Here is a 27261-nt window from a genome sequence, read left to right as displayed (position 1 = left end):
TGCCTCCGCAGGCTGCGTGACCTGGTGCTTAACGCTGTTACCACATGGTGGCGCCACGTCAGCTGAGAGCAGAAATAGAATGGTCTCCGTTCTCCACCAGTGCCTGGCGAGGTGTCTGTTTACATGCATCAGAACACCTGCACTGGGTTTTGAGGACTCTTGTATTGCTATTTTATAACTCACTATTGTAATAATTTAAAAATCATTTTAAAATAATAATTTAGAAACCCTCCAACACGTCATCCACCCCTTCATTAGGAGGTAACAGCACCAGGGCTGAAAAATGTGCCTTAAAGTCGGTAACTTTGGTGTGCAATGTCCGCGTGAGAGGCAACCAAGTGGCCGCCTCTCTGAGGCTGAGCCCTCAATTTTGGGGTGACCCCTCTTTGGGATTTGAGAGATCAGGATGACAAGGCAGAAACAAATGATAATATGCTGCAGTGGTGGTGGATTTTCTGTGTAGAGGGAACATCTCCTTCTACTGTATGTTTATTCTTGTGGGGAATGAGTCCTGTCTTACGGGGAGTTTTGCATTAATGAGGCTCTCTAAGAACCGAGGCTCTCTAAGAACCAAGCCATGCATAAAATGCAGAACACCGTAGGCAAGGCCTTCACATCAGATTTGTGGACTGAGGCTGACACGGGAATGGAGCTGCCTTAGCGCCCCTGCCTGACCCCCTCTTTGCTTTCCCCCACAGCCCCTGCTCTGATCCTGTTGTCTCTTCTCAGCCTCTCTGCTCACCCTGTCTCCTCTGGCCATTCTTACAGCATCCCCTGCTTAGGCATCCCCCCGCCCCTGCAGGCTGCCAGACAGACCCAGCCTCAGGACTCCTTGCTGTGCTGCTTCACATCATTCCCAGACACCTGGGGCAGATTCCGGAATCTCTATCAAGAAAACAACGAGCGTGGGCAGAAATCTAGAGAAAAACATGGCTGTCACAGGGTGAAGGGCTTTGCAGGCTGGGGGCCCCTATGAGAAGCAGCAGGATAGTTGAGAGGCAAAAAAAATATGGGGCAGAATTCTGCGCCCCTCATCAGCTGGGAGAATGCCAATTGTCGTTCTGAGCTTTGTGGGTAAGAGGTCAATAGATTTTGGTGGTAGTATTATGGGGTTGCCAGAACCACCTCTGTCCCTGCCAGATGGGCCCCCAGCTCCTCTGGGTGAACCGTGACTCCCTCAGTCACATAGATCCAGCCATGCAAACCTGCTTGTGTTTCAGCCAGCACTTGCTGTCTCTCTCACCAGGACCGTTCTCCCTGATGGCATCGGGGCTGGATCCTGATCACCTTTACAGGAGTGTTTTCCCAGGGGACCCTCTGGACCCTCCTACCAGCTTCATTGCTTTAAAAATTTATCTCTTGGCGGTGCCGGTGTCCGCCTGTAATCCCAGCACTTTGGGAGGCGGTGAGGATCCTAAGGTCAGGAGATCCCGAGATCATGGTGAAACCGATCTCTACTAAAAATAGAAAAAATTAGCCGGAGTGCCAGTGAGGCGAGGCAGCCTGTAGTCCCAGCTACTCGGGAGGCTGAGGCAGAAGAATAGAGCGTGAACCGGAGGTGAGCTTACAGTGAGCGAGGGTGTGCCACTACACTCCAGCTGGGCGACAGAGCAAGACAAGATCTCAAAAATTTATCTCTTTTTGTTCTACATTGTATATACATAGTTAGATATATATATATATATATGTATATATATATATATACCGCACCACACACACACACTTTTGATCACGGGTCTTGCTCTGTCGCCGAGCTGAAGTCTGATGGCGATCTCGGCTCACTGCTGCTTACCTCCGGAGTTCACGCTCGATCTCCTCGGCCTCCGACAGGTTTACAGGTGCTCGCCACTGACTTAAAATTCTTTATTTTTTTGAAGTAGAGAGCCAGTCTCACAGTTAGTGGTCTCTGTCTCTGACGCTGATCTGCCTGCCGCCGACCTGCACTGGCGTGTCAACATATTTTAACCAGAAGCTCTTTGTTGGCTGCCTTCTTTCTGTTAGCCCTCCGGTGCTCCCACCTTACCCACCATGAGCCCCTACTGCAGAGACCTCATCCTGGAAGGCCTCCCTCAGTGTCTCCACTTCCAGTGGCTCTGTGGCGAGCCGTAACTGGGGCACAAGTGCCAGGATCTCTCTGTTTTCCAAACTTTGGCATTGCCTTTGGGGAGTCTAGATTTGATTTGATTTTTAGCACTTTTTGAGGCAGTCGCTCTATCCTGGGCGGAATCAGTGAAGCAATCTCGTCTCACTGCAAGTTCCGCCTCCCAGGTTCCGCATACTACTCCTGCCTCCAGCCTCCCGGTAGCTGGGACTGAAGCCGCCACCACGCCCGGCTAATTTTTTCATTTTAGTAGAGAGCGAGTTTCACCGTGTTAGCCAGGATGGTCGATCTCCTGACCTCGTGATCCGCCTGCCTCAGCCCTCCCAAAGTGTTGGGATTACAGGTGTGAGCCACCGTGCCATGTAAGGAATACAGATTTTTAAAATAGAAAAAACAAAAAATATGACAACCTAAAAAAAAATTCAGAATGTTATAAGCTAATACAGCTGTCTCATTTTTGCATCTTCCTTTTGGATGCCAGCACACAAGCACAGTCTGCTTTTCTCAGCTAACATTATCCCTTAAGCAGTTCCCCAGATTTCCATGGCCTTCATCAACACTAGCTCAGATGGCTTTATAATGGGCCGTCTTCATGATATGCACTAATTTCCTAAACCATTTTCCTAATGTTGGCCATTTAGGTGATATCTAATTTTTGGCTCACACAACCACATGTGTCTTTGTACAGAAAGCTTTTGACTGCATTTGAATTATTTTCTTAGGAAATTACTGGATTAGAAGGTGTAAAGATCTCCATGGATTTCATTACCCATGACTTGGTGTCTATTTGGTATTTTTCTGATGGCTTCTTTGATTCTAGAAAAGGATTTGCCATAGCGCAAGAAGTACAAATGATAACACTAGGACAAAATAGAGAGGAAACACAAGGAGAGAAGAAAAGTAAGAGTAAGTTTGGATTCCAAAAATACATCCTAGGATGTCCTGCAGCTTTCTACGTTCTCTAAAGTACAAGTGAATTAAAAATGTAAGGTATACAATGACTGATTTTAGAGAGAAAATCACTTTGCAGATGTAAAGAAACAGGAAAAATCCCAGCCATTGGTAATAGTAGACTCAAAAATGAGGTGGGTCAAAGTCCCAGTCAGCCTCTGTCTAGGGGGGGAACCCCTTAACTTATCTGAGTCTCAGTTGCCTAATTACATAAAATGAAATAGTGATATCTGCTTGCTAGAGGTGGCCTGCGCATTTTTTACGCTTTCCAGCCGCCATTGGAAATGAGATCACTGGCCAGGCGCAGTGGCTCATGCCTGTAATCCCAGCACTTTGGGAGGCCGAGGCGGGGAGATCACGAGGTCAGGAGATCAAGACCATCCTGGCTAACACGGTGAAACCCCATCTCTACTAAAAAATACAAAAAATTAGCCAGGCGTGGTGGCACGCACCTGTAGTCTCAGCTACTTGGGAGGCTGAGGCAGGAGAATACCTTGAACCCGGGAGGCGAAGCTTGCAGTGAGCCGAGATCGCGCCACTGCACTCCCACTCCAGCCTGGAAGACAGAGCGAGACTCCATCTCAAAAAAAAAGATCACTTTCAAGATCCATGGAATCTGGTGTTCTATAGTTTTATAACTGGTATTTGTAAGACAGAAGTCAGGAGTAGGGACCCCAGACACATTTCTTCTCTTGGTTGTCTTAAAGGAGACACTGTGACCTTGACAGCCTGAGTAAACGGTTTGAGTGAGTGAGTGTGATATAGTGGACAGTTTCCTCAACTATATTTCTGAAAAAAGACAAGTTTTATATGGCTTTTAAAAAATCGTGGCAAAATACACATAATATAAAATTTACCATCTTAACCATTTTTTGGGGATGATTGCTTGAGCTCAGGAGTTTGATGCTGGAGCGAGCTAAGATCATGCCACTTCACTCCAATCTGGGCAACATAGCAAAAACCTGTCTCTTAAAAAAAAAAAAAATGCCCGTAATCCCAGCACTTTGGGAGGCTAAGGAAGGCAGATTGCTTGAGCCCAAGAGTTTGAGACCAGCCTGGGCAACATGGCAAGATCCTATCTCTACAAAAAATACAAAAATTAGCTGGGTGTGGTGGCGCCTGTAGTCCCAGCTGCTTGACAGGCTGCAGTGAGCTGTGATTGCACCACTGCACTCCAACCGGGGTGGCAGAATGAGACTCTGTCTCAAAAATCAAAAACAAAAATCCCCCAAAACAAAACAAAAAAAACACTGCCCTCTCCCCACTGAATGGTCCTGCCACCCTTTTCAAAATTCATTTGACCATGTGTGTGCGGGTATATGTCTGGACTCTATTCAATGACACTGACCTGTGTCTGTCTTTATGCCAGTACCATGCTGTTTTGATTACTGTAGCTTTGTAGTAAGTTTTGAAATCAGGATGTATGAGTCCTCCAATTTTGTTCTTTTTCTAGATTGTTTTGTCTATTTGGGGTCCCTTGAGATTCTCGTGTGAATTTTAGGATAGATTTTCTGTTTCTGCAAAAAACATCATTGGGGTTTTGATAGGGATTGCATTTAATCTATAAATTGCTTTGGGTAGTATTGACATCTTTAAGTTTTCTAATCTATAAACATATGTTTCCATTTATATCTTTTATTTTTATTTTATTTTATTTTATTTTTTTGAGATGGAGTCTTGCTCTGTTGTCAGACTGGAGTGCTATGGTGCCATCTCAGCTCACTGCAACCTCTGACTCCCTGGTTCAAGCAATTCTCCTGCCTCAGCCTCCTGAGTAGCTGGGATTACAGGCACACGCCACCACGCCCAGCTTTTTTTTTGTATTTTTAGTAGAGATGGGGTTTCACCACGTTGGTCAGGATAGTTTCAATCTCCTGACCTAGTGATCCGCCCACCTTGGCCTCCCAAAGTGAGCCACTGTGCCTGGCTTATATCTTCTTTATTTTTCTTTCTTTTTTTTTTTAGATGGAGTCTTGCTCTGTTACCCAGGCTGGAGTGCAGTGGCATGATCTTGACTCACTGCAACCTCTGCCTCCTGGATTCAAGCGATTTTCCTGCCTCAGCCTCCCAAGTAGCTGGGATTACAGATGCCCACCACCACGCCTGGGTAATTTTTGTATTTTTTAGTAGAGACGGGATTTTACCATGTTGGCCAGGCTTGTTTCAAACTCCTGACCTCAGGTGATCTGCCTGCCTTGGCCTCCCAAAGTGCTGGGATTACAGGTGTGAGCCACCACGGCTGGCTCTTTTTCGAGACTGGGTCTTGCTTTGTCACCCAGGCTGAAGTGCAGTGGCGCAATCATGGCATAGTGCAGACTCAACTGCTTGGACTCAAGTGGTTCTCCCACCTCAGCCTCACAAGTAGCTGGGACCACAGGCATGTGCCACCGCACCTGGCTAAATTTTTTATTATGTGTAGAGATGAGGTTTTTTTGGTCTGGAACTCCTGGGCTCAAGGGATCCTCCTGCCTCAGCCTCCCAAAGTGTTGTGATTACAGGCGTGAGCCATGGCGTCCAGCCTTCTTTAATTTCTTTCAGCAATGTTTTGTAGTTTTCATTTTACAAGTCTTTCATCTTGGTTAAGTTAATTGCTAACTATTTTATTATTTTTGATGCTATTGTCAATGGAACCATTTTTGTAATTTCGTTTTCTGATTGTTCATCGTTAGTGTACAGAAATGCAAATATTTTTTATGGTTGGCTTTGTATCCTGCTAATATGCTAATTTTATTTGTTCTAATAGTGTTTAATCTTTAGGGTTTTCTACATATAAAATCATACCATCTGTGAACAGAGACAATTTTACTCCTTCTTTCCAATTTGAATGTCTTTTATTTCTTTTTCTTGCCTTCTTGCTCTATTGAAAACCTCTAGTAATATGTTGAATAGAAGTGGCAAAAGCAGGAAGTCTTGCCACCTTCCTGATCTTATAGAAAAAGGTTTCAGTCTTTCACCATTGAGTATAATGTTTGCTGTGGGTTTTTCATATATGGCTTTTATATTATGTTGAGGTAGTTTCCTTCTATTCTGAGTTTGTCGACTGTTTTTATCATGAAAGGTTGTTGAATTTTGTCATGTGCTTTTTCTGCATCAATTGAGATGATGATGTAAGGTTTTTTTCACTCTCTTATGAACCCCAAAAATCTGAGACAGGTCTCAGTCAATTTAAGAAGTTTCTTTTGCCAAAGTTAAGGACGCGCATCCAGGAGACAGGTCTATGCCTTTCTCTGAACATGAATTTTAGAGTTCCAAATTTAAAGGGGAAAGGGCGGGATATTGAGAAGTACACAGTTTTCATGTAAGAGCAGGGTAGGGAAAATAGTCATTCATGCCTTTGTCTGGCTCAGTGAATTTGCATTTTTACGTAAGGTAACATAGGGCAGGGGAAAATGCAGGGAACCTGCATGTTTACATAAGGTAACAAAGACAGATGGGACAGGGGAATAATCAGATATGCATTTGTGCCAGGTGGGCAGAGGGGTGATGCCTCTGTAAAGATAAGCTATCCATTTACATTGCCATGGTGAATTTTATCAGACAGCTGTCTTGAAGCTCACCAGGAATTTCCTTGTGGGCAAAATCTGAGGGAGGTATGTAGCTGTTCATCTTGTAGCCATCTTATTTAGGAACCAAAACGGGGAGGCGGGTTTGCATGACCCAGTTCCCAGCTTGACTTTTCCGTTTGGCTTAATGAGTCTGGGGACCCAAGATTGATTTTCCCCTCACACTGTTAATGTAGTGTATGACACCAGCTTTCATATGTTGAACCATCCTTGTCTGTGTAGTTCAATGACAAGGTGTGTTTGTTTCTGCTTCCTGCAGAGCAGAAAGACCATGGGTTTGAGGTGGCCTCCACCTCCCCTGAAGACGAGTCCTCTGGCAGTAACCCCGAGCCAGACGCCACCCCGTTCCAGGAAGATTTGAGGACCTTCGACCAGCTGGACGCTGTATCTAGTTTGCCCACACCCAGCGACATCTTTGTGTCCTACTCTACTTTCCCGGGTGAGCACATCAGAAGGGCTCGCCCTTGCAGCCAGAGGGCCTTCCTGTCTGCCCTAGAGGCAGCTGTGTGATGAGAGAAGAGACCAGGGTATGAGTCCTGGTTCTGTCTCTTGCTCCTCTGTGACCCTGAATGACTGACTTCTCCTCTCTGAATCTTGGCTCAGGCTGAGCAGACAAGGATGTGCACTGCAAGGAGGCCTGCGCCCTTGGGTTCCTATGCCTCACTTGCCTCTCCTCTGCCTGACTCTGCCTCTGCCTTCGCATCTTTAGCAGGGAATAGGAATTGTGCCTCAGGGGTTGCCATGGCGATTAAACAAGGTGGCTGGCACGTCACTGAGCACAGTACGTGGCACATAGTAGGTGCAGCAGGTGGTAGTTTCCTTCCTTCCTTTTTTTTTTTTTTTTGAGACGGAGTCTTGCTCTGTCACCCAGGCTGGAGTGCAGTGGCACAATCTCAGCTCACTGCAACCTCCACCTCCCAGGTTGAAGTAATTCTCCTGCCTCAGCCTCCTAAGTAGCTGGGATTACAGGCGTGCACCATCACACCCAGCTAATTTTTGTATTTTTAGTAGAGACAGGGATTCAGCATGTTGGCCAGGCTGGTCTTGAACTCCTGACCTCAAGTGATTTGCCCACCTCGGCCTTCCAAAATGCTGGGATTACAGGTGTGAGCCACTGGGCCCGGCAGTTTCCTTCCTTTCTTATGCCTTGGATGAGTCACTTCACTTTTCCAAGCCTTCGTTTCCTTGCTGGGAAAACGGGAATCATAGCCAGAATCAGGAGATGGTCACGAGGTGAAATAAGATCATGATTAGGGCAGAGCCTCAGGGGCCAGGCTGCTCCTGCTGGATGCATGCGTGAGTCAAGGTCTGCAGGGCGCCCGAGCCTGCGTACGTGGCTGGGCGGGGGGGCGGGGCGCGGGGGTGGCTCTCCAGCAGTGTTCAGTCCTTCTCCCTCCAAAGGTTTTGTCTCCCTGAGGGACCCCAAGAGTGGCTCCTGGTACATTGAGACCCTGGACAACATCTTTGAGCAGTGGGCTCACTCTGAAGACCTGCAGTCCCTCCTGCTCAGGGTGAGTGCTGCCTTCCTCTGCAAAGGAGAGGGGAGGCTGCTGGGGGGCAGCGTGTTCTCCTGGGGCTGGGGATTGGGGGTGAGCAGGGCAGGCCCAAATCAAGGGTAAAAGGTAGTAGACTCCTCTGAGCCTTGGAGTCAGTACTTTTGTGTCTCTATGAGAGGCATTCCTGCCTGTGGTGACATTTGCCCTTTATTCAAAGAGTTGCCTTCCCTGTCTCCTCCAAGGTCCCCAGGTTGACACCTCCTGCTCCTCCACTGATGGAGCTGGTCCTCGGTGCCAGCACGGGATGGCTCTGTCCAGATCCTGAAGGCGGGTCATGGGCCCCTGCCTATACCCTGCGGCCATCACGCAGTCTTCTACTCTTGACCCTCAAGAATTATGAACCCCTCCTGGTACATCTCCTTCTCAGGAGGCCCCAGTGAGGAAACAGATAGGAAAGGGTGGCCTGAGGGTGGCCTGAGAGGCCCAGTCCTACTCCAAGGAAACCCCACTCAGAACAGTTGCTTCCTCTGAGGGTCCCATAGACTTGTGGCTGCCTTGGGGAAGCAGCGCGTGTGGGCCCCTGCTGCTCTGCCCAGGTGTTCCTGCCATGAGAAGGGGCCGCGGGTCTGAGGCCACTCCCTGCTCCTTGCAAATAGTTCAGTCTGATTTGAACTTTATGAGTTTGGAAATTTTGAATTTTGAGTTTTTTAAAGGTAAAGTTGAGGTGCGTGTTCTTTAAGCCCTCCTGCTCAAAGAGGCTGCAGTTTGAGCTGTTTTTAAGGTGTCGGTTGAGTGGACATTCCCCCCAGCCCCTCTTGAATTGTTCCTTCAGTCCAGAGAACTGAACTCACAGAGCTCTCCATGGTCATGTCTTACAGGTCGCTGATGCTGTTTCGGTGAAAGGGATTTATAAACAGATGCCTGGTTGCTTTAATTTCCTCCGGAAAAAGCTTTTCTTTAAAACATCATAAGGCCAGGGCCCCTCACCCTGCCTTATCTTGCACCCCAAAGCCTTCCTGCCCCAGGCCTGAAAGTGGCTGAGACCTGGACTTTCCTGCAACTCAAGGACTTTGTAGCCGGCACAGGGTCTGCTCTTTCTCTGCCAGTGACAGACAGGCTCTTAGCAGCTTCCAGATTGGCGACAAGTGCTGAACAGTGGAGGAAGAGGGACAGATGAATGCCATGGATTGTGTGTGGCCTCTTGAGCAGTGGCTGGTCCAGGGCTAGTGACTGTCCCGTGATCCCTGTGTTCTCTCTAGGGCAGGGATTAACCTCTGTACTACTGACCTGTGGGGTCAGGTCACCCTTTGCTGTGAGGCTGTCCTGGATGTTCAGCACTGTCCCTCGCCTCAATGCCAGTGACACGTCTCCCTGAGTGGTGCCAAACAAAAATGTTCTCAGGTGTTGCCAAATATGTCCTGGGGTATAAAACTTTACTCATCTGACAACCACTGGTCTGTAGGGATTTTTGGCTACACACAAACCAGTATCTCTCATAGATCAGCAAGCTGGGGCCTACTAGAGCCTGAACAGCTGTAATCTGTGAATTCTAAGTGAAGTTTTAAAAATAGTTAATTTTTCCTACATTGCATTATCCTAAAAAATAAAAGGCAAATATGGACTCTCTTTTGCCTATTTCTTCCCTCATTTTGCTCCAACTCTTTGTTCTTCCTTACAAAAGAGACTTTTGCTTTTTTCAAAACATTTCCCCATGTTTTTCTGGGCTCTCACTATGTTGCCCAGGCTGGTCTCAAACTCCTGGGCTGCGGTGACCCTCCCAAGTAGCTGTAACTACAGGCTGCACCACCTCACCCAGCCCCATTTCCTCATGTCTCATTTCACTTGATCCCTATTCCATCCCAGGAAGGCAACAAGGGAACAAGGGTGAGAACCCTGTGCTCAGGGAGGTTAGGTCTCTTGTCCAAGGGAACACAATTATCCAGAGATAATTATAGGGAGGGGCCCATGAAGCACCCCCAGACTGCAGTGTGAATGTGCTGTGCAATAGTGACACGTTGGGCTGCTCCACCCTGAGGTCTTTTAAGCTGTCCTTATGCCAGCCTATTTGTTGTTTTTTGGGCTTTTTTTTGTTGTTGTTGTTGGAGAAAGGGTCTTACTCTGTCACCCAGGCTGGAGTGTAATGATGCGATCTTGGCTTCCTGCAGTCTTGACCTCCTGGGCTCAAGAGATCCTCCCACCTCAGCCTCCTAAGTAGCTGGGACTACAGGTGTGCACTACCTCTCCCAGTTAATTTTTGTATTTTTAGTAGAGACAGGGTTACGCCATGTTACTCAGGCTGGTCTTGAACTCCTGGACTCAAGCGATCAGCAAAGTGCAGGGGTTACAGGCTTGAGCCATTGAGCCTGACCTATTTCTGGTTTTTAGGGCCCTGGATGTTAGGATGGATTGCTAAATAAATAATAATAAAACCCTCATCAAGATGTGATTTATATAGTTGTCACTTTATATAATATTATTTTCCTTCTGTGACCTTTCCAAGTCTGAAACCGTCCCGGGGACTTCTTTTGGTTAGTTATTTGCAATCACCTGCAGGACACACAAGAAAATCGTCAGGTTCACCTAACTGCAGAGCTGTGCGTGGCAGTTTCCTGTCTCTGTCCTCCTGGGCTAAGCTCCTCATGTGAGTCACAGGCAGCCCACACTGCACTAGCTCCTGCCTGAGGAGTTCTGATGACGTTTCGGAAAAAAGATGCAATCACAGCTTTTCATTGACCTGTTAGGGTCTTCCTGTAAAGGGGGTCTTAGCCAGGAGTCCTGTGTGGGCTTCAGGGTAGGGGGCCTTTGAACCCCCTAAAACTTATATTCCAAATGTGTGGATGGCGTATTTTAGATTTCATTTGTTTCTCAAATCAAAACTTCTGTTTGCAAGGCAGTTATGCAGTATGGTTGGGGCAATTACTATTTCCGGAGACTGTTGATCAGTATCTGTTAAACTTTTTTTTTTTTTCTTTGAGACAGTCTAACTCTGTTTCCCAGGCTGGAGTGCAGTGGCACGATCTAGGCTCCCTGCAACCTCTGCCTCCCAGGTTCAAGCGATTCTCCTGCCTCAGCCTGAGTAGCTGATATTACAGGTGTGCACCACCACGCCTGGCTGGTTTTTTTTTGCATTTTTACTAGATTCAGGGTTTCACCATGTTGGCCAGGCTGGTCTCAAACTGCTGACCTCAAGAGTGATCTACCTGGCTCAGCTTCCCAAATGCCCGGGTTGGAAGGTGTGAACCGCAGCCCGGCCTGTTAAACATTTTGATATGCCAACTTCATGATCCAGTGCTGTAGCGGCGGGAGATCCAGCTGCTACAGCACAGATACTCCAGACCAGTGTGCAGAATTATGTTGGGATTAGTGCAATGTAAGAGTGAAAAATAGGAAACATGAGAGCTTCATTCATTATACTAAAACTATGGAATACTTATTTAGCTGTTCAGGAAAGAATGACATGTAATGTGTACTCACGCCATAGAGCCATAATAAAGGTGTTAAGTGAAAAACAGCTGCAGAATAGTATGAAGACTCAGATCCTATTTTTGCTTAGAAGACAGTGTCTCTCTTTCTCTCTATGTATAGATACATATGCATAAGTTGAGAAGACCACACAGAAAGCTTTTTAACAATGAGTTGGCAGAGACACGGTGGCTGCGCTTGTAATCCCAGCACATTGGGAGGCGAGATGGGCAGATCACCTGAGCTCAGGAGTTCAAGATCAGCCTGGCTAAAACATGGTGAAACCCCATTTCTACTAAAAATACAAAAATTACCTGGGCATGTTGGTGCATGCCTGTAATCTCAGCTAGTTAGGAGGCTGAGGCAGGAGAATTGCTTGAACCTGGGAGGCAGAGGTTGCAGTGAGCTATCAAGCCACTGTACTCCAGCCTGGGCAACAGAGTGAGACTCCGTATGAAAACAAACAAAAACAATGATTACCTCTGGAGAGTAATTGGAGATGTAAAATGAGGGGGGACATCTTGATACATTTTACTTGATATACTCATATTGTTTTAATATTTTTACACAGTATGTATTACCTTCTGGAAAAAGAATAAAAGCTAAGGATTGCTGAAGTTCATGTGTGACTGTCATTTAATGGTTGTTGAGAGGATGAATACCCGGGCCACTTGTCTCCTCTGCTTCTCTGCTCTTTTTGCTTGTACTTCACAGGCCTTGGCTTGTCACTTGTCTGGGTTTATCCAGGCAGGTGCTCTCAAACACCCCAGGGCTCTAGTGGTTGGTGAATCCAGGCTGCACACAGTGTGTCCCTGGGTTGCAGGGCCTGCAAGACCCTCACCCGAGCCCCTCCGCTGGGGGCAGCCCTGAGACAGCTGGTTGCTTGGCTCTCCCTGTTCTGAAACCTGTTACTGGGCATCTGTGCCTGCCCTGACGGCTCTTCCATGAATACAGGGACTCTGCCCAGTTGCCTCGCGAGGCGTGCTGCCCCGTGGATCCCTGCTGCCATCTGGCCATGCTTTGGGATCTGGCCTGCTCTGTTGATAGCATATCTGTGGCTGGGAACAGCTGACGCTGGGACAAAAAGATTGGGACAATTGCCCCTGCTTCAGGTCCCCCAGGTTGCTGCCAGGACCAGCTGCACAGTGACTCCCACAGCAGCTGGGGCTGACTCCCACAGCAGGATTTGGCTGGGAAAGGCCCCTAAGCAGCTTTTCATCCAGTCAGTCTCAGGTCAGGCTCCTTTGACGTGTGGGTGGCGCCTCCAAAGGTGGACTCAGATGGGTTTTTCCCAATTTATATATAAAAAAGAACCAATTAATGATTAATGGCTACTGTCTTTTTGATTTTCCATTTTTCTCCAGCAAACGTTTCTGGAATCTCTGCCTGTGACCACTTGTTGGCAAAAAGATGCCAGCAGACAGACAAATGAACAAGGAGCTGGCAAGAATCAGTGGGAACACTTGGAAGCAGCCACCTGCTTATTTTGACAGTTTAGTTACCTCCTGTGACCACGTGCTCATGGCTGCAGCTTCATATTTGGTTTTATAAGTGTCAGTTACTTTTGTAAGTGCAGAAGTTTTATAAGTGCAGTTAAGTCAGTTAGTTTTATAAGTGCAGAAGTAACACTTCTCTGCAAATTAAAGTTAGTGAAGTCAGATGCCAGCTTTCCCCTTCTTTGGGGGCTCTGCCACAAATACCATAACTCCCTCTTGCTCTAGGGCCTAACAATGTGAAGAAGTCCTGATCTAGTTCAAGTCCCATTTTACAGAAGAGCAAACTGAGGTGGTCCCTAATTGGCACAGAGTGTCCGCCTCTTCTCCCCCAGCTTCTATTACCAGGCATGGTGCTTCCTCTGCCCTCTCCTGGGCACCCTTTTCTTGTGACGGGGTTTCCTGTTCTGGCTGCTTTCGCCTACTTCTGCGTGTATCCATGGCTGCTCCTTAATATTGATGCCAACTATTATTACTATTATTTTCAGAGACAAGGTCTTGCTATGTCGCTCAGGCTGCAGTGCAGTGGTGTGACCTTGGCTTACTGTAGCCTCCACCTCTCGGGCCCAAAAATCCTTCCACCTCAGCCTCCCAAGTAGCTGAGACTACAGGCATGCACCACCATGCCTAATTAAAAAAAAAAAAATCTTTGTAAAGACAGAGTCTTGCTATGTTGCCCAGGCTGCTCTTGAACTCCCGGGCTCAAGCAATCCTCCCTCCTTGGCCTCCCAAAGTGTGCGATTACATTTGTATGAGCCACGACACCTGGCCTATTATTTTTAATGAATAATTTTTAATGCTTATTGTTATAAAAAAATGTGTGTTTATTGTTAAAAAGAATTTGAGCTAGTGTGGAAGCTCAGAGCAGACAGCTCTCTGAGTTTACATTTACAAGACAGGGGACCAACTCGGCTTTATTTGCCTGGGATGGTCCCAGTGTAAAACAGGAAGTCCTGCATCCTGGAAAACCTCTCAGTCCTGCACAAACCAGGATGGTTGGTCACCCTACAGAATAGCTAGAAGATGCCTAAGGGGCACTAATTTCCAATAATTAATGCTATGGGGGTCTCAAAGTATCAGGTTTTGGGTTTTGCAAATATATACCTGTTTATAGCACTCGATGGTGGAGTCTGGGCCACACACAGATACACAAAAATAAAATCACCATTCCTATGGAACTCTTTTTTTTTTTTTTTGAGACAGAGTCTTGCTCTGTCACCCATGCTGGAGTGCAGTGGCGTGATCTCGGCTCACTGTAAGCTCCACCTCCCGGGTTCATGCCATTCGCCTGCCTCAGCCTCCCAAGTAGCTGGGACTACAGGCACCCGCCACCATGCCCAGCTATTTTTCTTTTTTTTGTATTTTTAGTAGAGACGGGGTTTCACCGTGTTAGCCATGATGGTCTCAATCTCCTGACCTCGTGATCTGCCCGCCTCGGCCTCCCAAAGTGCTGGGATTACAGGCCTGAGCCACAGCGCCCGGCCATGGAACTCACTCTTAACATGCCTGAGCAGTGTTCAACCTCTTTGGACAAGGCCACCCTCTATGTTCCTTTTCACTCAGCTTTACCCACACAGAAATTTTGGGGACCCATGGGGGGCCCAGCAGTTGCCAAGGTCTGCAGCCTTCTCCAAGGGGGTCCCATCTAGCTCTCAAGAGGAAGGAGGGGGTTCTCAGTCGCCAGCTGGGCATGGCACTCCAAGGCCAGGTAAGCAGGGCAGTGCCCTGGGGCTCAGGGCTGGTCTGGTTCTTACCGAATTGATCCAGTCATTATAGTTGGAGACCCGTGTGAAGATGGAGGGCATGTAGTAGTAGTTGCAGCCAAGGACGGACGTGAGGCTGCCGATGCCATGCACCTCCCACCGGCCGTCAGCTGCCTGACAGTTCAGCGGCCCGCCGGAGTCTCCCTGAGGAAGGCCAGAGTTATAGAAGGGTAAAGGGAGAGGAAGGGGCTGCCCTTTGGAACCATTGTTCTCAATGCATTTCCATTGTTCTGCTGCAGGTCACTGTCCTCTGAAGGCAGCCCTTGTGGTCATAGCCCAAGATGGTACCATAATTCCAACAAGAGCCAACACTTATTCTTCATGTGTGGCCAGAGCTGAGCTAAGCAGGTTCTATGCCTTATCTCATTAATCCTCACAAAATCCTATGAGGTAAATATTCATAGTCTCCCCAGGCCACTGGAGAGAAGAAACTGGAGAGTTGAGAGGTTGGGACTTGCCCAAGGTTGCACAGGCAGTTTGTAAAGGAGCTGAGGCCACATCCCAGAGTTCAGCTGCCAGGCTCTTCCCCACTGGCTCTGTCTTCCCATGCATGGGGTGGTCTGTGTGGGCAGAGTGTGTAGGGCACAGTGTGATCTGAAGGGCGTGTGGATCTCCTTCCTATTCCATCCCCACTTCACTGCTAAGTCCAACACAGAGCAATTCCTGGTGGTTAAGACACTGTCTCCAGGAAGGTTTCCATGGCAGCTACCTGGAGGGGACACACTGTGCCATGGATGAGAGTAATTCAACCCAGGGATTAGTTTCCTTTGGCTCCCTTCCAGCATAGAGGAAAGGATACAGAATGACAGTTATGAGAGACCTTGATGAGACCCAGGGAAGGACTTCCCAGCAGTGAGAGGGGTGGACGCGACAAGGAGAATCTCAAAACAAGAACAAACAAGAACAAGAACTAAGATGAAAAAAGGTCAGGTTTTTTTTTTTTTTTTTTGAGTTTCGCTCTGTCAACCAGGCTGGAGTGCAGTGGCACCATCTCAGCTCGCTGCAACCTCTGCCTTCTGGGTTCAAGTGATTCTCCTGCCTCAGCCTCCCATTGTAGCTGTGACTACAGGTACACGCCACCATGCCTGGCTAATTTTTATTTTTAGTAGAGACAGGGTTTCACCATGTTGGCCAGGCTGGTCTCAAACTGCTGACCTCAAGTGATCTGCCTGCCTCGGCCTCCCAAAATGCTGGGATTATAGGCGTGAGCCACCGTGCCTGGCCAAAGGTCAAGTTCTGATACATCTGGTACCATTTCCGGGTACTTCTGCCAGGAGGTGGGAGGATGGACCTATCAAGGGATGGTTTTCCATAGCCTCTTCCCATCCCCAGCCACATTTTGTCATGGAGCGGGGCCCCTGATTATTGGCACTCACGTTGCAGGTACATATCACGCCATCACCCCCAGCGCAGATCATATTGGTCTTCACGGTGCTGCCCCAAGAGCGGGGGCTGGAGCAGGTGGCATAGTCCACAACCAGCAACCGGCCCTGCTGCAGGTCATCAGGGACAGCCCTGTTGGCTGAATGAGACCAGAGAGAAGGCATTAGGGACGTAGGGACTCCTGAGAAAAAGGAAGTGGCAGACCCCTACTGGGTTTCCCGTTACTGTCTTCCATCCATTGCAACAGGGGAACAGCCATGTTTGTCTATACTGTTTCTTCACAGTTGATTGGTTAGTGTGCTGGCCACTGGTGATTGCTTCAGCAGTGAACACCTGACTCAAGCTAAGCCAATCAGCTCCCTCCCCTGGGATTTTGAGATGGGGATGGAGAGATTCCGGTTGTGGAGGAGGCAAATCTGGGAAGTCCTTGTCAAAGGCTGACATTTTCTTCTGTGTGCAGAAGAATGAAGTAGACCCACAAAGAAAGAAATTTCTAACTGAGTGTTTCCTGAGTTTCTTCAGATGGCCCTGATTCTAGCCTGTTCACAGTGACTTTGGCTGCCTCTCTGCCCGTGGGTTGAAACTTTTTGAGGCGGGTTTCACTCACCAATAAGCCCAGGCTGGAGTACAGTGGCCAGATCTCGGCTGCCTGGCTCCGCCTCCGGGTTCCACACACCGTTCTCCTGCCTCAGCCTCCCGAGTAGCTGGGACTGAGGCGCCTGCCACCCTCGCCCGGCTAGTTTTTGTATTTTTTAGTAGAGACGGGGTTTCACCGGGTTAGCCAGGATGGTCTTGATCTCCTGACCTCGTGATCCGCCCGTCTCGGCCTCCCAAAGTGCTGGGATTACAGGCTTGAGCCACTGCGCCCGGCCGGGTTGAAACTTTTAAATTCTTATAACAATTTCCCTTATTTTTTTTGTTGAGCTAGTTCCCTGGTTTTCTGTCACTTACCTGAAATAAGAAAGTGAGCCTCCTGGCAGTTAGAGCCCCCTCCTTGGGAAAAATATGCTGGTGTGGTGAAGAGAGGGCTTTCATAATGGCCCCCAATGACACAGCCACCATCCCCTCCATTACTGTTACTACTGCTATGAGTGGCAAGGATGATATTAACATAATTTTTCACTTGCGATTGAAGCCAAGGGAAGTTAGGCATTAGCCGGGCATGGTAGTTCACCCTGTAATCCTAGCAGTTTAGGAGGCCAAGGCAGGTGGATCACTTGCGGTCAGGAGTTTGAGACCAGCCTGGCCAACATGATGAAACCTCATCTCTAGTAAAATATAGAAATTAGCTGGGCATGGTGTCTGTAATCCCAGCTACTCAGGAGGCTGAGGCAGGAGAATCGGTTGAATCTGTGGGAGGCAAAGGTTGCAGTGAGCCGAGATTGCACACTGCACTCCAGCCTGGGTGACAGAACAAGGCTCTGTCTCAAAGAAAAAAAAAGAAAAAGGTTTTTGCTTAAGATCACTCTAATTTATAAGTAATTAACACTTGTATAACATTTTGCAATGTCTAATGCATTTTCACCTTTCACCTCTTTTGGTCTTCACCAACCGTGTTTCCATTTTACAGATGAGGAGACTGAGGTTCAGAAGTGGCTTGCCCAAGGTTTCACCGTGACCGACAGAGCTGGGCCTAAAAGCCAAGCATTTGGATGCCTCCCTGCTCTCAATGTCTCAGATGAACTGCATCTGCCCCAGGGTTGTCTGGAGAAACGAACAGGTGGTTGTGCTTCTATCTTAATAACCATGAAATGCCTCTTCCACCACCGCTCACCGCAGGATTTCATGTGTCCTTGTGTTTACAGATAACCCAGTCAAGAGGGCAATGGGGATTTATTGGAGGGTATGTATGTGGATGTACCCCTGGAAAAACATGTCATTATACTTATGTGTTTATGTCATTAGGAAGAAATGTCATAATGTCATTATCACTCATAATGTCGTTATGGTCATAAGGTCATTATCACTCATCCCTTCCTAGAATCTTCCAAACCTCTGGTGATTTCACAAGAAGGGCGGGAACTCTGTTCCTCTTGGTGGCTACAGTCATTGGATCTCTGCGCCTTGGAGTCTATGTCAAAGGAGACCCGCCCTCAGCCAGGTTCTGAGCAGCAAGACCGAATGGCACAGGGGACAGCTTTTGCCATGGGGCACGGAGGGTCTGATGAGGGCTCCAGGGGCCTTTGTGGAACTCCAGAGGCCTCAGGTCACAGAGGAAATGCCGTTCTGATCTCTAGCCTTGGGCCACACAGAAGATGTCACATGATCTCTGCAACTTTCTTTCCATCATAGGGACAGTGACAACAACTAACACACAGCACCTACCACATGCCAGGCACTGGTCTCCAGGCTTCCTGTGGATTATCTCCTTTAGTCCTCTTAACAACTCTGTGATGTAGCTGCTATTATTATGCTGTTTTTTTTTTTTTTTTTTAAATGGAGTCTCACTCTGTTCCCCAGGCTGGAGTGCAGTGGCGCAATCTTGGCTTACTGCACCCTCCGCCTCCCAGGTTCAAACGATTCTCGTGCCTCAGGATCCCAAGTAGCTGGGACTACAGGTGCACACCACCACACCTGGTGAGTTTTTTATATTTTTAGTAGAGATGGGGTTTCACCATGTTGGCCAGGCTGCTCTCAAACTCCTGACCTCAAGTCATCCACTCGCCTTGGTCTCCCAAAGTGCTAGGATTACAGGCGTGAGCCACGGCGCCCAGCCAATTATTTGCATTTTACATATGATAAAAGTGCTGCATGGAGAGACCTAGTAATGTGCCCAAGGTGTCACAGTCATGAAGTAGGAGAGCTGACATTTGAACCCAGGCAGGCATCAGCCTATGCCATCCCGTCTCTCCCAGGCAGCCACACACCCTGGGATGACAGGTGAGAGGCTCTGGCCAGACAGGGGTGACATCACCTCCCTTCCCTCCCAGGCCTGGGGACTCCTGGCTCCCACTTACTTTGCAGATTTCCCCAGCCAGTGACGTAGCAGGGGTACTTGTTGGGTAGAATGGTGCCAGCAGGAGGGAGGCAGGCCAGCTGGATCTTGTCGGTGAGGGAGATGGGGTTAGCCAGTTTGAGCAGGGCAATATCATTCCTGGGTCAGTGCAGAGGCAGAGCATGAGGACAGGGTTGACTTTTCCTGCCCTGTAGGGCTTTGGAGGGCTCTGAGACCTTGTCATCGTTCCCTGTACATTACCCCAGCTTGCTCTAAGTGGCAGGGCCCCAGGGCATGTTTGAAAATGCAGACGGGCGGCCTGGTACGGTGGCTGACGCCTGTAATCCCAGCACTTTGGGAGACTGAGGCAAGCAGATCACGGGGTCAGCAGATCGAGACCATCCTGGCTAACACAGTGAAACCCCATCTCTACTGAAAATACAAAAAATTAGCTGGGCATGGTGGTGGCGGGCACCTGTAGTCCCAGCTACTCAGGAGGCTGAGGCAGGAGAATGGCATGAACCCAGGAGGCAGAGCTTGCAATGAGCCGAGATTGCGCCACTGCGCTTCAGTCTCTGCGACAGAGCGAGACTCTGACACACACACACACACACACAAAGAAAATGCAGAGGGCCTTGTTGAAAGGGGCAAGGCAGGAGAGGTTGTGTCCTACTCTGGGGACAGTCACAGGGTTGACAGCACTGTCCCTGTGTCCCCAGGACTTGTCATGAAGTAGATACATGCTCAGTGGACAGGGGCCCTGCAGACTTAATTGGCAGCAAACCCAGGTCACTCTGGCAGTCTTTGCTTCTCCCTCCCCAGGTCACATCCCCACCCCAGACAGCTTTGGAGCTGGTTCCACCTCTAAGAGGCCAGAGTTCCTTTCTCTTCCCTATAGAAAAAGCAGAGTGAGTGTGGTGGAGTTGAGACCCTTGCCTCTGTGAGACCCCCATCTGTTCCCTGACAACCTCACCCTCAAGTGCACCCAGACAGAAACGAACCCTTTGGAGACCTGGTCGGAGTTCCAGTCCTGGTGCACCACAGTCTTAGAGACACTGACGGCCAGCGAGCCGGACTCTGCAGTGTAGAGGTTGTGCCGTCCCAGCACCACGCGGTAGGTCCTGGAGGAGCTGGGAGAAAGGGGGCCCAGGGAGAGGGTCACCTCCAGAGGCCTGGCTTTGGACAGTGTTGGGATAGACCCTAGTAACTGGCTGCTGCATGAGCCACTAGTTGGGGCTTGGGCTTGGGGATCTTTCCTCCCCTGGGACAATCAGTTAGTTATAATAGAGCCTAAAGTATATAACATAAGAACTATGATCATATAGTAATTGTTACTATACTAACTATAAACTACAATATAAAATAAATGTTGTAATAACACAGACTTTATAATATTATGGAGGGAATGAGATGAACACAGAGAAAACAGGAGTCATTTGGCCTCAAGGAAATTTTCAACCTTTCATTTTCAGATGGGGAAACTGAGGCCCAGACAGGTGTAACTGGCCCAGAGTCCCACCATTAGTGAGAAACCAGAACTAGAAGCCAGGACTCCTGACTGTAGGCATCTATTAGTTTCCCCATCATTTCACAGAGCTTATTATAAATTAGGTGGGAGAAGGGATCACTCCTTGTAGGGAGTCACACTGACCCAGCAGAAACTCCAGTGAGTTCCAGCTGTGATGAGCAGAGGTCACAGACAAAGAAGAGGCTAAGTGAGTAACACTGCAGAACCTTGTGGGCCTTTATAATTTGTCTGCAACTCAGAATTAGCTTTCATTGAGCACTTAATAAAGTGCCAGGCACTTTAGCAAATCAGTTACTGAATCCACATTAAATTCTGTTACTCCATTTTCTGCAGGTGATGGTATTGAAACTTTGAGAAGTCAGTTAAGTTGTTCAAGGGAACCCAATTCCAGATCCAGAGGTCACACGTCATTTCCCCAAGTGGGCAGAGATTGGGCCTTCCCCTCCTCTTCATCCTCCCTCAGTGCCTGCCTGGCACGGGACACTCCATTCATGCCATGAAATGACCCATGGGTGGGCCAACACACTGAACCATTGATTGACTACAGCTTGTGTCTCAGCCAGGCTAGTGGTTATTTGCAAGATTCCTTTATGTAGCATAGTGCAGGCCATTTGAGCCCCCAGCTCAGAAATGAGCACTGGCTGGTGAGCAGGCCAAGCGCCCAGGGAATGGCAGTTACCTGATGCAGTGGGCGGCCGTCAGGACCCAGTTGTTGGCTATCAGGGACCCTCCACAGGTGTGGTACCACTGGCCATTGGAGCTATACTGCAGGGAGACCTGGGGAGAAGCACAGGAGCTCTGTGGCTGTGGCTGGGTTTGAAAGAGCACGGTCTCCCTGCACTCCAGTTTCCCAAGAACAGGGCTGGGACAAGGGTAAGGGGGAGTGAGGCACTCACCTCAGGTGCACAACTTAAGGAGGCACCCAAAACCTCAGACGTCAAGATAAAAAAACATGTTAATGCAATCTATAGTAAAAAAAACTCAGGCCAGGCACAGTGGCTCATGACTATAATCCTAACACTTTGGGAGGCCAAGGCAGGAGGTTGCGTTGAGCCCAGGAGTTTGAGACCAGCCTGGGCAACGTGGTGAAACCCCATCTGATAAGGTTTGGCTGTGTCCCCACCCAAATCTCATCCTGAATTGTAGCTCCCATAATCCCCATAGGTTGGGGGAGGGGCCTGGTGAGAGGTAATTGAATCATGAGTGTGGTTACCCCCATGCTGTCCTCATGCTGTTTTCGTGATAGTGAGTGAGTTCTCACAAGATCTGATGGTTTTATGTATGTATGTATGTATGTATGTATTTGAGACAGAGTCTTGCTCTGTCGCCCAGGCTGGAGTGCAGTGGTGCGATCTCAGCTCACTGCAAGCTCCACCTCCTGGGTTCATGCCATTCTCCTCCCTCAGCCTCCTGAGTAGCTGGGACTACAGGTGCCCAACACCGCACCCGGTTAATTTTTTGTATTTTTAGTAGAGATGGGGTTTCACCGTGTTCTCCATCTCCTGACCTTGTGATCTGCCCACCTCGGCCTCCCAAAGTGCTGGGATTACAGGCATGAGCCACCGTGCCCGGCCATGATCTGATGGTTTTATAATGGGCCTTTCCCCCTTTTGCTCAGCACTGCTCCCTGCTGCCACCATGTGAAGAAGGATGTGTTTCCTTCCCCTTCTGCCATGATTGTAAGTTTCCTGAGGCCTCCCCAACCATGCTGAGCTGTGAGTCAATTAAATCTCTTTCCTTTATAAATTACCCAGTCTCAGGTATGTCTTTCTTAGCAGTGTGAGAACGGATTAATACACTGTCTCTACAGAAAAATACCCCAAAATTAGCCACTGGGTGTGGTGGTGCATGCCTGTAGTTGCAGCTACTCAGGAGGCTGAGATGGGAGGATTGCTTGATCCTGGGAAGTCTAGGTTGCAGTGAGCTGCCATTGCACTGTGCTCAGCCTGGGTGACAGAGTGAGGCCATCTCCACAGGGGACGTCCTGTCAGCTCTACCTTGAGAATTTGTGGAATGGTTGCTACCCCTTGGTCACTACCTCAACTGCATGTCCCAATCATCCTCTCTTCTTGATGATCACTCTAGTCTCTAGTCTCTTCTCCCCACTCCCACCCACATTTTCTCCCCCTTTATGGTTTGCAAAAGTTAAAACTATCTGATGACCTACTAGGCCCTCTGTGGCCTCTCTGACCCCGTAGGCTCCCACTCTTCTCTCCTCCAGCCACACTGACTTCCACGCAGTTCCGCAAATACACCAAACCCACTTCTGCCTCAGGGCCTTTGCACTGGCTCTTCCTCCTGCCTGGAATATTCTCGCAAATATCGGTGTAGCTCTTTCCTTCACTTCCTGTAGGTCTCTGCTCAAGATTACCTTCTCCATGAGGTCTTCTATGACCATGCTGTTGCAAGCAGTGTGCACATACAGACATGCACACTCATGTACATATGCACACACAGACAGCCTTGTCTCTTTCCCCTGGCTCTGCTTTACTCTTCATAGTATCTTTCGTTTTCTGGTGTGTTATTAGTTTGCCCTTTCAGTTGTTTATTGTCTCTTCTACTTTAATTTATTTTGTTTTATTTTTTGAGATGGAGTCTCCCTCTGTTGCCCAGGCTGGAGTGCAGTGGCACAATCTCGGCTCACTGCAACCTCTGCCTCCCAGATTCAAGCCATTCTCCTGCCTCAGCCTCCCCACTAGCTGGGATTATGGGTGCCTGCCACCATGCCCTGCTGGTTTTTGTACTTTTAATAGAGTCGCGGTTTCACCATGTTGGCCAGGCTGATCTCCAACTCCTGACTTCAGGTGATCCACCTGCCTCAGCCTCCCAAAGTGTTGGGATTACATGCATGAACCACTGTGCCCAGCCACATCCTTGTTTTTAATTAGCCACTGGGCATTTCTCATTTTTGTGACATTAAGGGGCGTTAGATGAACTGGCTTTAAAAAAGATGTTTAGGCCGGGCGCGGTGGCTCAAGCCTGTAATCCCAGCACTTTGGGAGGCCGAGACGGGCGGATCACGAGGTCAGGAGATCGAGACCATCCTGGCTAACACGATGAAACCCCGTCTCTACTAAAAGATACAAAAAAAACTAGCCGGGCGTGGTGGCGGGCGCCTGTAGTCCCAGCTACTCCGGAGGCTGAGGCAGGAGAATGGCGTGAACCCGGGAGGCGGAGCTTGCAGTGAGCCGAGATCCGGCCACTGCACTCCAGCCTGGGCGACAGAGCGAGACTCCGTCTCAAAAAAAAAAAAAAAATAAATAAATAAAAAATAAAAAAGATGTTTAAAATTGGACCGAGGGAAAAAAGACACTTAAAAGTATCTACTCCCCACCCCAATTTAAAAATGTGCAGAAACCATCCTACAGATGTGAAATTTAGTCCATGTAATACGTATTGTTTGTGGCCAGCAAAGTATAGCTAAAAGAACATGCACTGAACCAAATTTGAATCCTCATTCCCCCCCAGGCTAACTCAGTGCCTTTGGGCAATTCTGTAACCTTTCCAAGTCCCAGTTGCCTTCTCTGGAAACGCGGAACATAAGCCACTGTGCAGGGCTCTCAGGGTGATTAATACTGTAATTACGATAGCTGGCTGGTGCCGTGGCTCACACCTGTAATTCCAGCACTTTGGGAGGCCGAGGCAGGTGGATCACCTTAGGTCAGGAGTTTGAGACCAGCCTGGCCAACATGGTGAAACCCTATCTCTACTAAAATACAAAAAAAATCAGCTGATGTAGTGGCACACATCTCTAATCCCAGGTACTCAAGAGGCTGAGGCAGGAGAATCGCTTGAACCTGAAAGGTGGAGGTTGCAGTTAGCTGAGATTGCGCCACTGCACTCCAGCCTGGGTGACAGAGTAAGATACTGCCTCTCCCCCACACCCCCCCAAAAAAGAAAATTGCATTAAAATATTATTCCTGTTGGCCAGGTGTGGTGGTTCACGCCTATAATCCCAGCACTTTGGGAGACCAAGGCAGGTAGATCACCTGAGGTCAGGAGTTTGAGACCAGCCTGACCAACATGGAGAAACCCTGTCTGTACTAAAAATACAAAATTAGGTGGGCATGGTGGCGCATGCCCGTAATACCAGCTACTCTAGAGACTGAGGTAGGAGAATCGCTTGAACCTGGGAGGCAGACGTTGCGGTGAGCCGAGATTGTGCCATTGCACTCCAGCCTGGGCAACAAAAGCGAAACTCTGTCTAACCAAAAAAAAAAAAAAAATATATATATATACACACACACACACACACACACACACACACACACATCTATATATGCCTCAGCCTCCCGAGTAGCTGGGATTACAGGTGCCTGCAATCATGCCTGGCTAATTTTTGTAATTTTAGTAGAGACAGAGTTTCACCATGTTGGCCAGGCTGGTCTTGAACTGCTGACCTCAAGTGATCCACCCACTTCGGCCTCCCAAAGTGCTGGGATTACAGGTGTGAGCCACCGTGCCTGGCCTATCATTGACAGTCTCTTAAGGAGCAGATGAATGAACGCTGGCCTCTGTAGACACAGTGACTGCTGCATGGGTCACTCTGAATGCTCAAGGCTAGTGGGCTGCTAATTGCTCCTCCTACTTAAGTTAGAAACTCATCCTGATTCAGCTGGGTTTGCTCCTAAAGCAGTTTATATCAATTATGTTTGCAATAATGAAATTTGATTAAATATGTAACCAAATATTCTGAAATATGAGTTCAGAAAGAGAGTTGTGAAACAAAGTTAAATGCTTGGAAGAGACTGAATCACCATGATTCCTAAAAAATTGCTCTTGAATTAGTGTCTGTGAGAAAATGGAAAGATTGGGGGGAAAAGTCATAAAAGTCGGGATGGGCTCATAACTCAGATTGCTTTGTGAACGTCTCAAAGTCACTGCTCTGCTTTAAAGAAATGGACTTGCAGATGAGATATTATGGGGCGTGGTTTATATGAAAAAGACAGTTAAGAACTCAAAAAATTGTTTACATAGTCTAAAATAAAATGTTTACAGCATATATGATTTAAAATAATTTCTTTATGACCAACTTTGCAATTCTCAGTCCCAATTACATCAGATAAATGAGATTTTACTATATTTGTTTGCGTCAATGAAAACTTTATACAATTCTTTTGAAATTCCCACAATTAACACATCTTAGTAATTTGTGCCTGTGCCCAACTGGGCAGTTTAGTCTTAATATCACTATTATATTAACTTAAGAAACATTTTCCCTGGTAACATTGATTTGCCTGTAAAGATTAATCTGTATAAATAGCACTGATTGGTTCCTTAAAGCAAGGAATATTTGCATAGGTAGTCTTGAAAGCAAGCCTCTGATTGGTTAACAGAATAAGACTATAGTTGTAAATTTGTGTATAGGAAGTGGGGAGGGGACAGCTCCTTACTGCAGTTGGAGGAGGCACCTCTCCCTCCACTCCCAAGGTTGGCCAAGGCCACAGAAATGTATCTTTTTTTTTTTTTTTTTTGAGATGGAGTCTCTGTTTGTTATTCAGGCTGGAGTGCAGGGGTGCAATCTCATCTCACTACAACTTCTGCCTCTCGGGTTCAAGTGTTTCTCCTGCCTCAGCCTCCCAAGTTGCTGGAATTACAGGCATGCGCCACTGCGCTTGGCTAATTTTGTATTATTAGTAGGGACAGGGTTTCACCACGTTGCCCAGGCTGGTCTCAAACTCCTGACTTCAGGTGATCTGCCCACCATGGCCTCCCAAAGTGCTGGGATAACAGGCATGAGCCACTGCGCCCAGCCGGAAATGTATCTTACTGGTGAAGTTGCCTGTGCTGCTCTCTGAGTCCCATCTACTTTGCCAGCACAGTAGACCCCATGGTGGAAGGGCAAAGCGGGGATGTAAAGGGAATGGGGCAGGGATGGGGGTAAGTACAGTGTGGTCAACTCACCTGCCAGGGCCAGCTGTTGGGCCTCGCTTCTTCACCACCATACATCCTAGACATATCAGGCGGGTAACTGGGGACCCCACAACTGAGGGCTATGAAAAGAGAAAGGGACTTGAGTGCAAGAAGCAGCGACCCACACAATGTAAACTACACTTGCTGCGTTCTGAACTCCCAAATAGAAAACCCTTCTTCTAGAAGGATCCCAAGAGGTCATAGAATCCTGCTCTTTGCTCCAGTACTTTGAAACTCCATTCCAGTTTTCTTATGACTATAGGTCTGAATGCAGTGGGGGTTGGGTGGGGGCGAGAGGGGAGGACAGGAAGATCCCATTCCAGCCACACCAGGGGATGGGAAACCAGTGGCTCTGGGTGACAGGGTTTACCTCCAGCCACCAAAGCGGACAGCAGCAGGGTCCTAATCATGGTGTGTCCGTGGGAGTTCTGTCAGCGTGGCCCTGGAGAAGGCCCTGGTTTTATGAGGAACTTATCAGTGAGAGATACACTGGGAGCACGCAAGATGGGGATTTTCTCAAAGCCCAGTGGAAAAAAGAGCTTGTGTCCAAATATTTTTTTTTCCCATTTCGTCCCAGCTGTCACCCTAGAAATTCTTTGAAAAGAGGCCAAGGGTAGATATTGGAACATGGGTTCCATCTGTTTTGAAGGGATTATGTTGTGTGTTAGGGAAG

General features: G+C 48.2%; 2 protein-coding genes across 5 annotated transcripts in view; one reads left to right on the top strand and one right to left on the bottom strand.

The window, feature by feature from the left end:
- The window catches only part of CASP9 (caspase 9), a 43969-nt gene extending 20283 nt beyond the window's left edge, over window positions 1–23686 (top strand). Inside the window, exons 7-10 of one of the 3 annotated variants that reach the window (XM_031664616.1) lie at window positions 6875–7054; window positions 8017–8126; window positions 8990–9084; window positions 23634–23686. In XM_031664616.1, coding sequence (XP_031520476.1) covers window positions 6875–7054; window positions 8017–8126; window positions 8990–9082 — 383 coding nt within the window. In that variant the 3' untranslated portion in view covers window positions 9083–9084; window positions 23634–23686. The other 2 variants (XM_003891163.3, XM_017957458.3) reach the window with 2 other exon arrangements.
- On the bottom strand, window positions 739–27261 carry LOC101009233 (chymotrypsin-like elastase family member 2B). 2 transcript variants are annotated; one of them, XM_031664618.1, is made up of 8 exons: window positions 26959–27261; window positions 26580–26668; window positions 21355–21452; window positions 20149–20277; window positions 19170–19306; window positions 16206–16351; window positions 14821–14973; window positions 739–885 (listed from the first exon to the last, which is right to left on the bottom strand). In XM_031664618.1, the coding sequence occupies exons 1-8, from the start codon at window positions 26996–26998 to the stop codon at window positions 823–825; spliced, it is 855 nt and encodes a 284-aa protein (XP_031520478.1). In that variant the 5' UTR covers window positions 26999–27261; the 3' UTR covers window positions 739–822. The 2 variants fall into 2 exon arrangements, with proteins under 2 accessions (XP_031520478.1, XP_031520479.1); XM_031664619.1 differs by lacking the exon at window positions 739–885 and adding an exon at window positions 10553–10658.

This window comes from Papio anubis, chromosome 1 (assembly GCF_008728515.1).
Source record: "Papio anubis isolate 15944 chromosome 1, Panubis1.0, whole genome shotgun sequence".
Lineage (NCBI taxonomy): Eukaryota > Metazoa > Chordata > Mammalia > Primates > Cercopithecidae > Papio > Papio anubis.
Note: the sequence above shows the minus strand (reverse complement) of the source record. Positions and strands in the feature narration are given on the sequence as shown.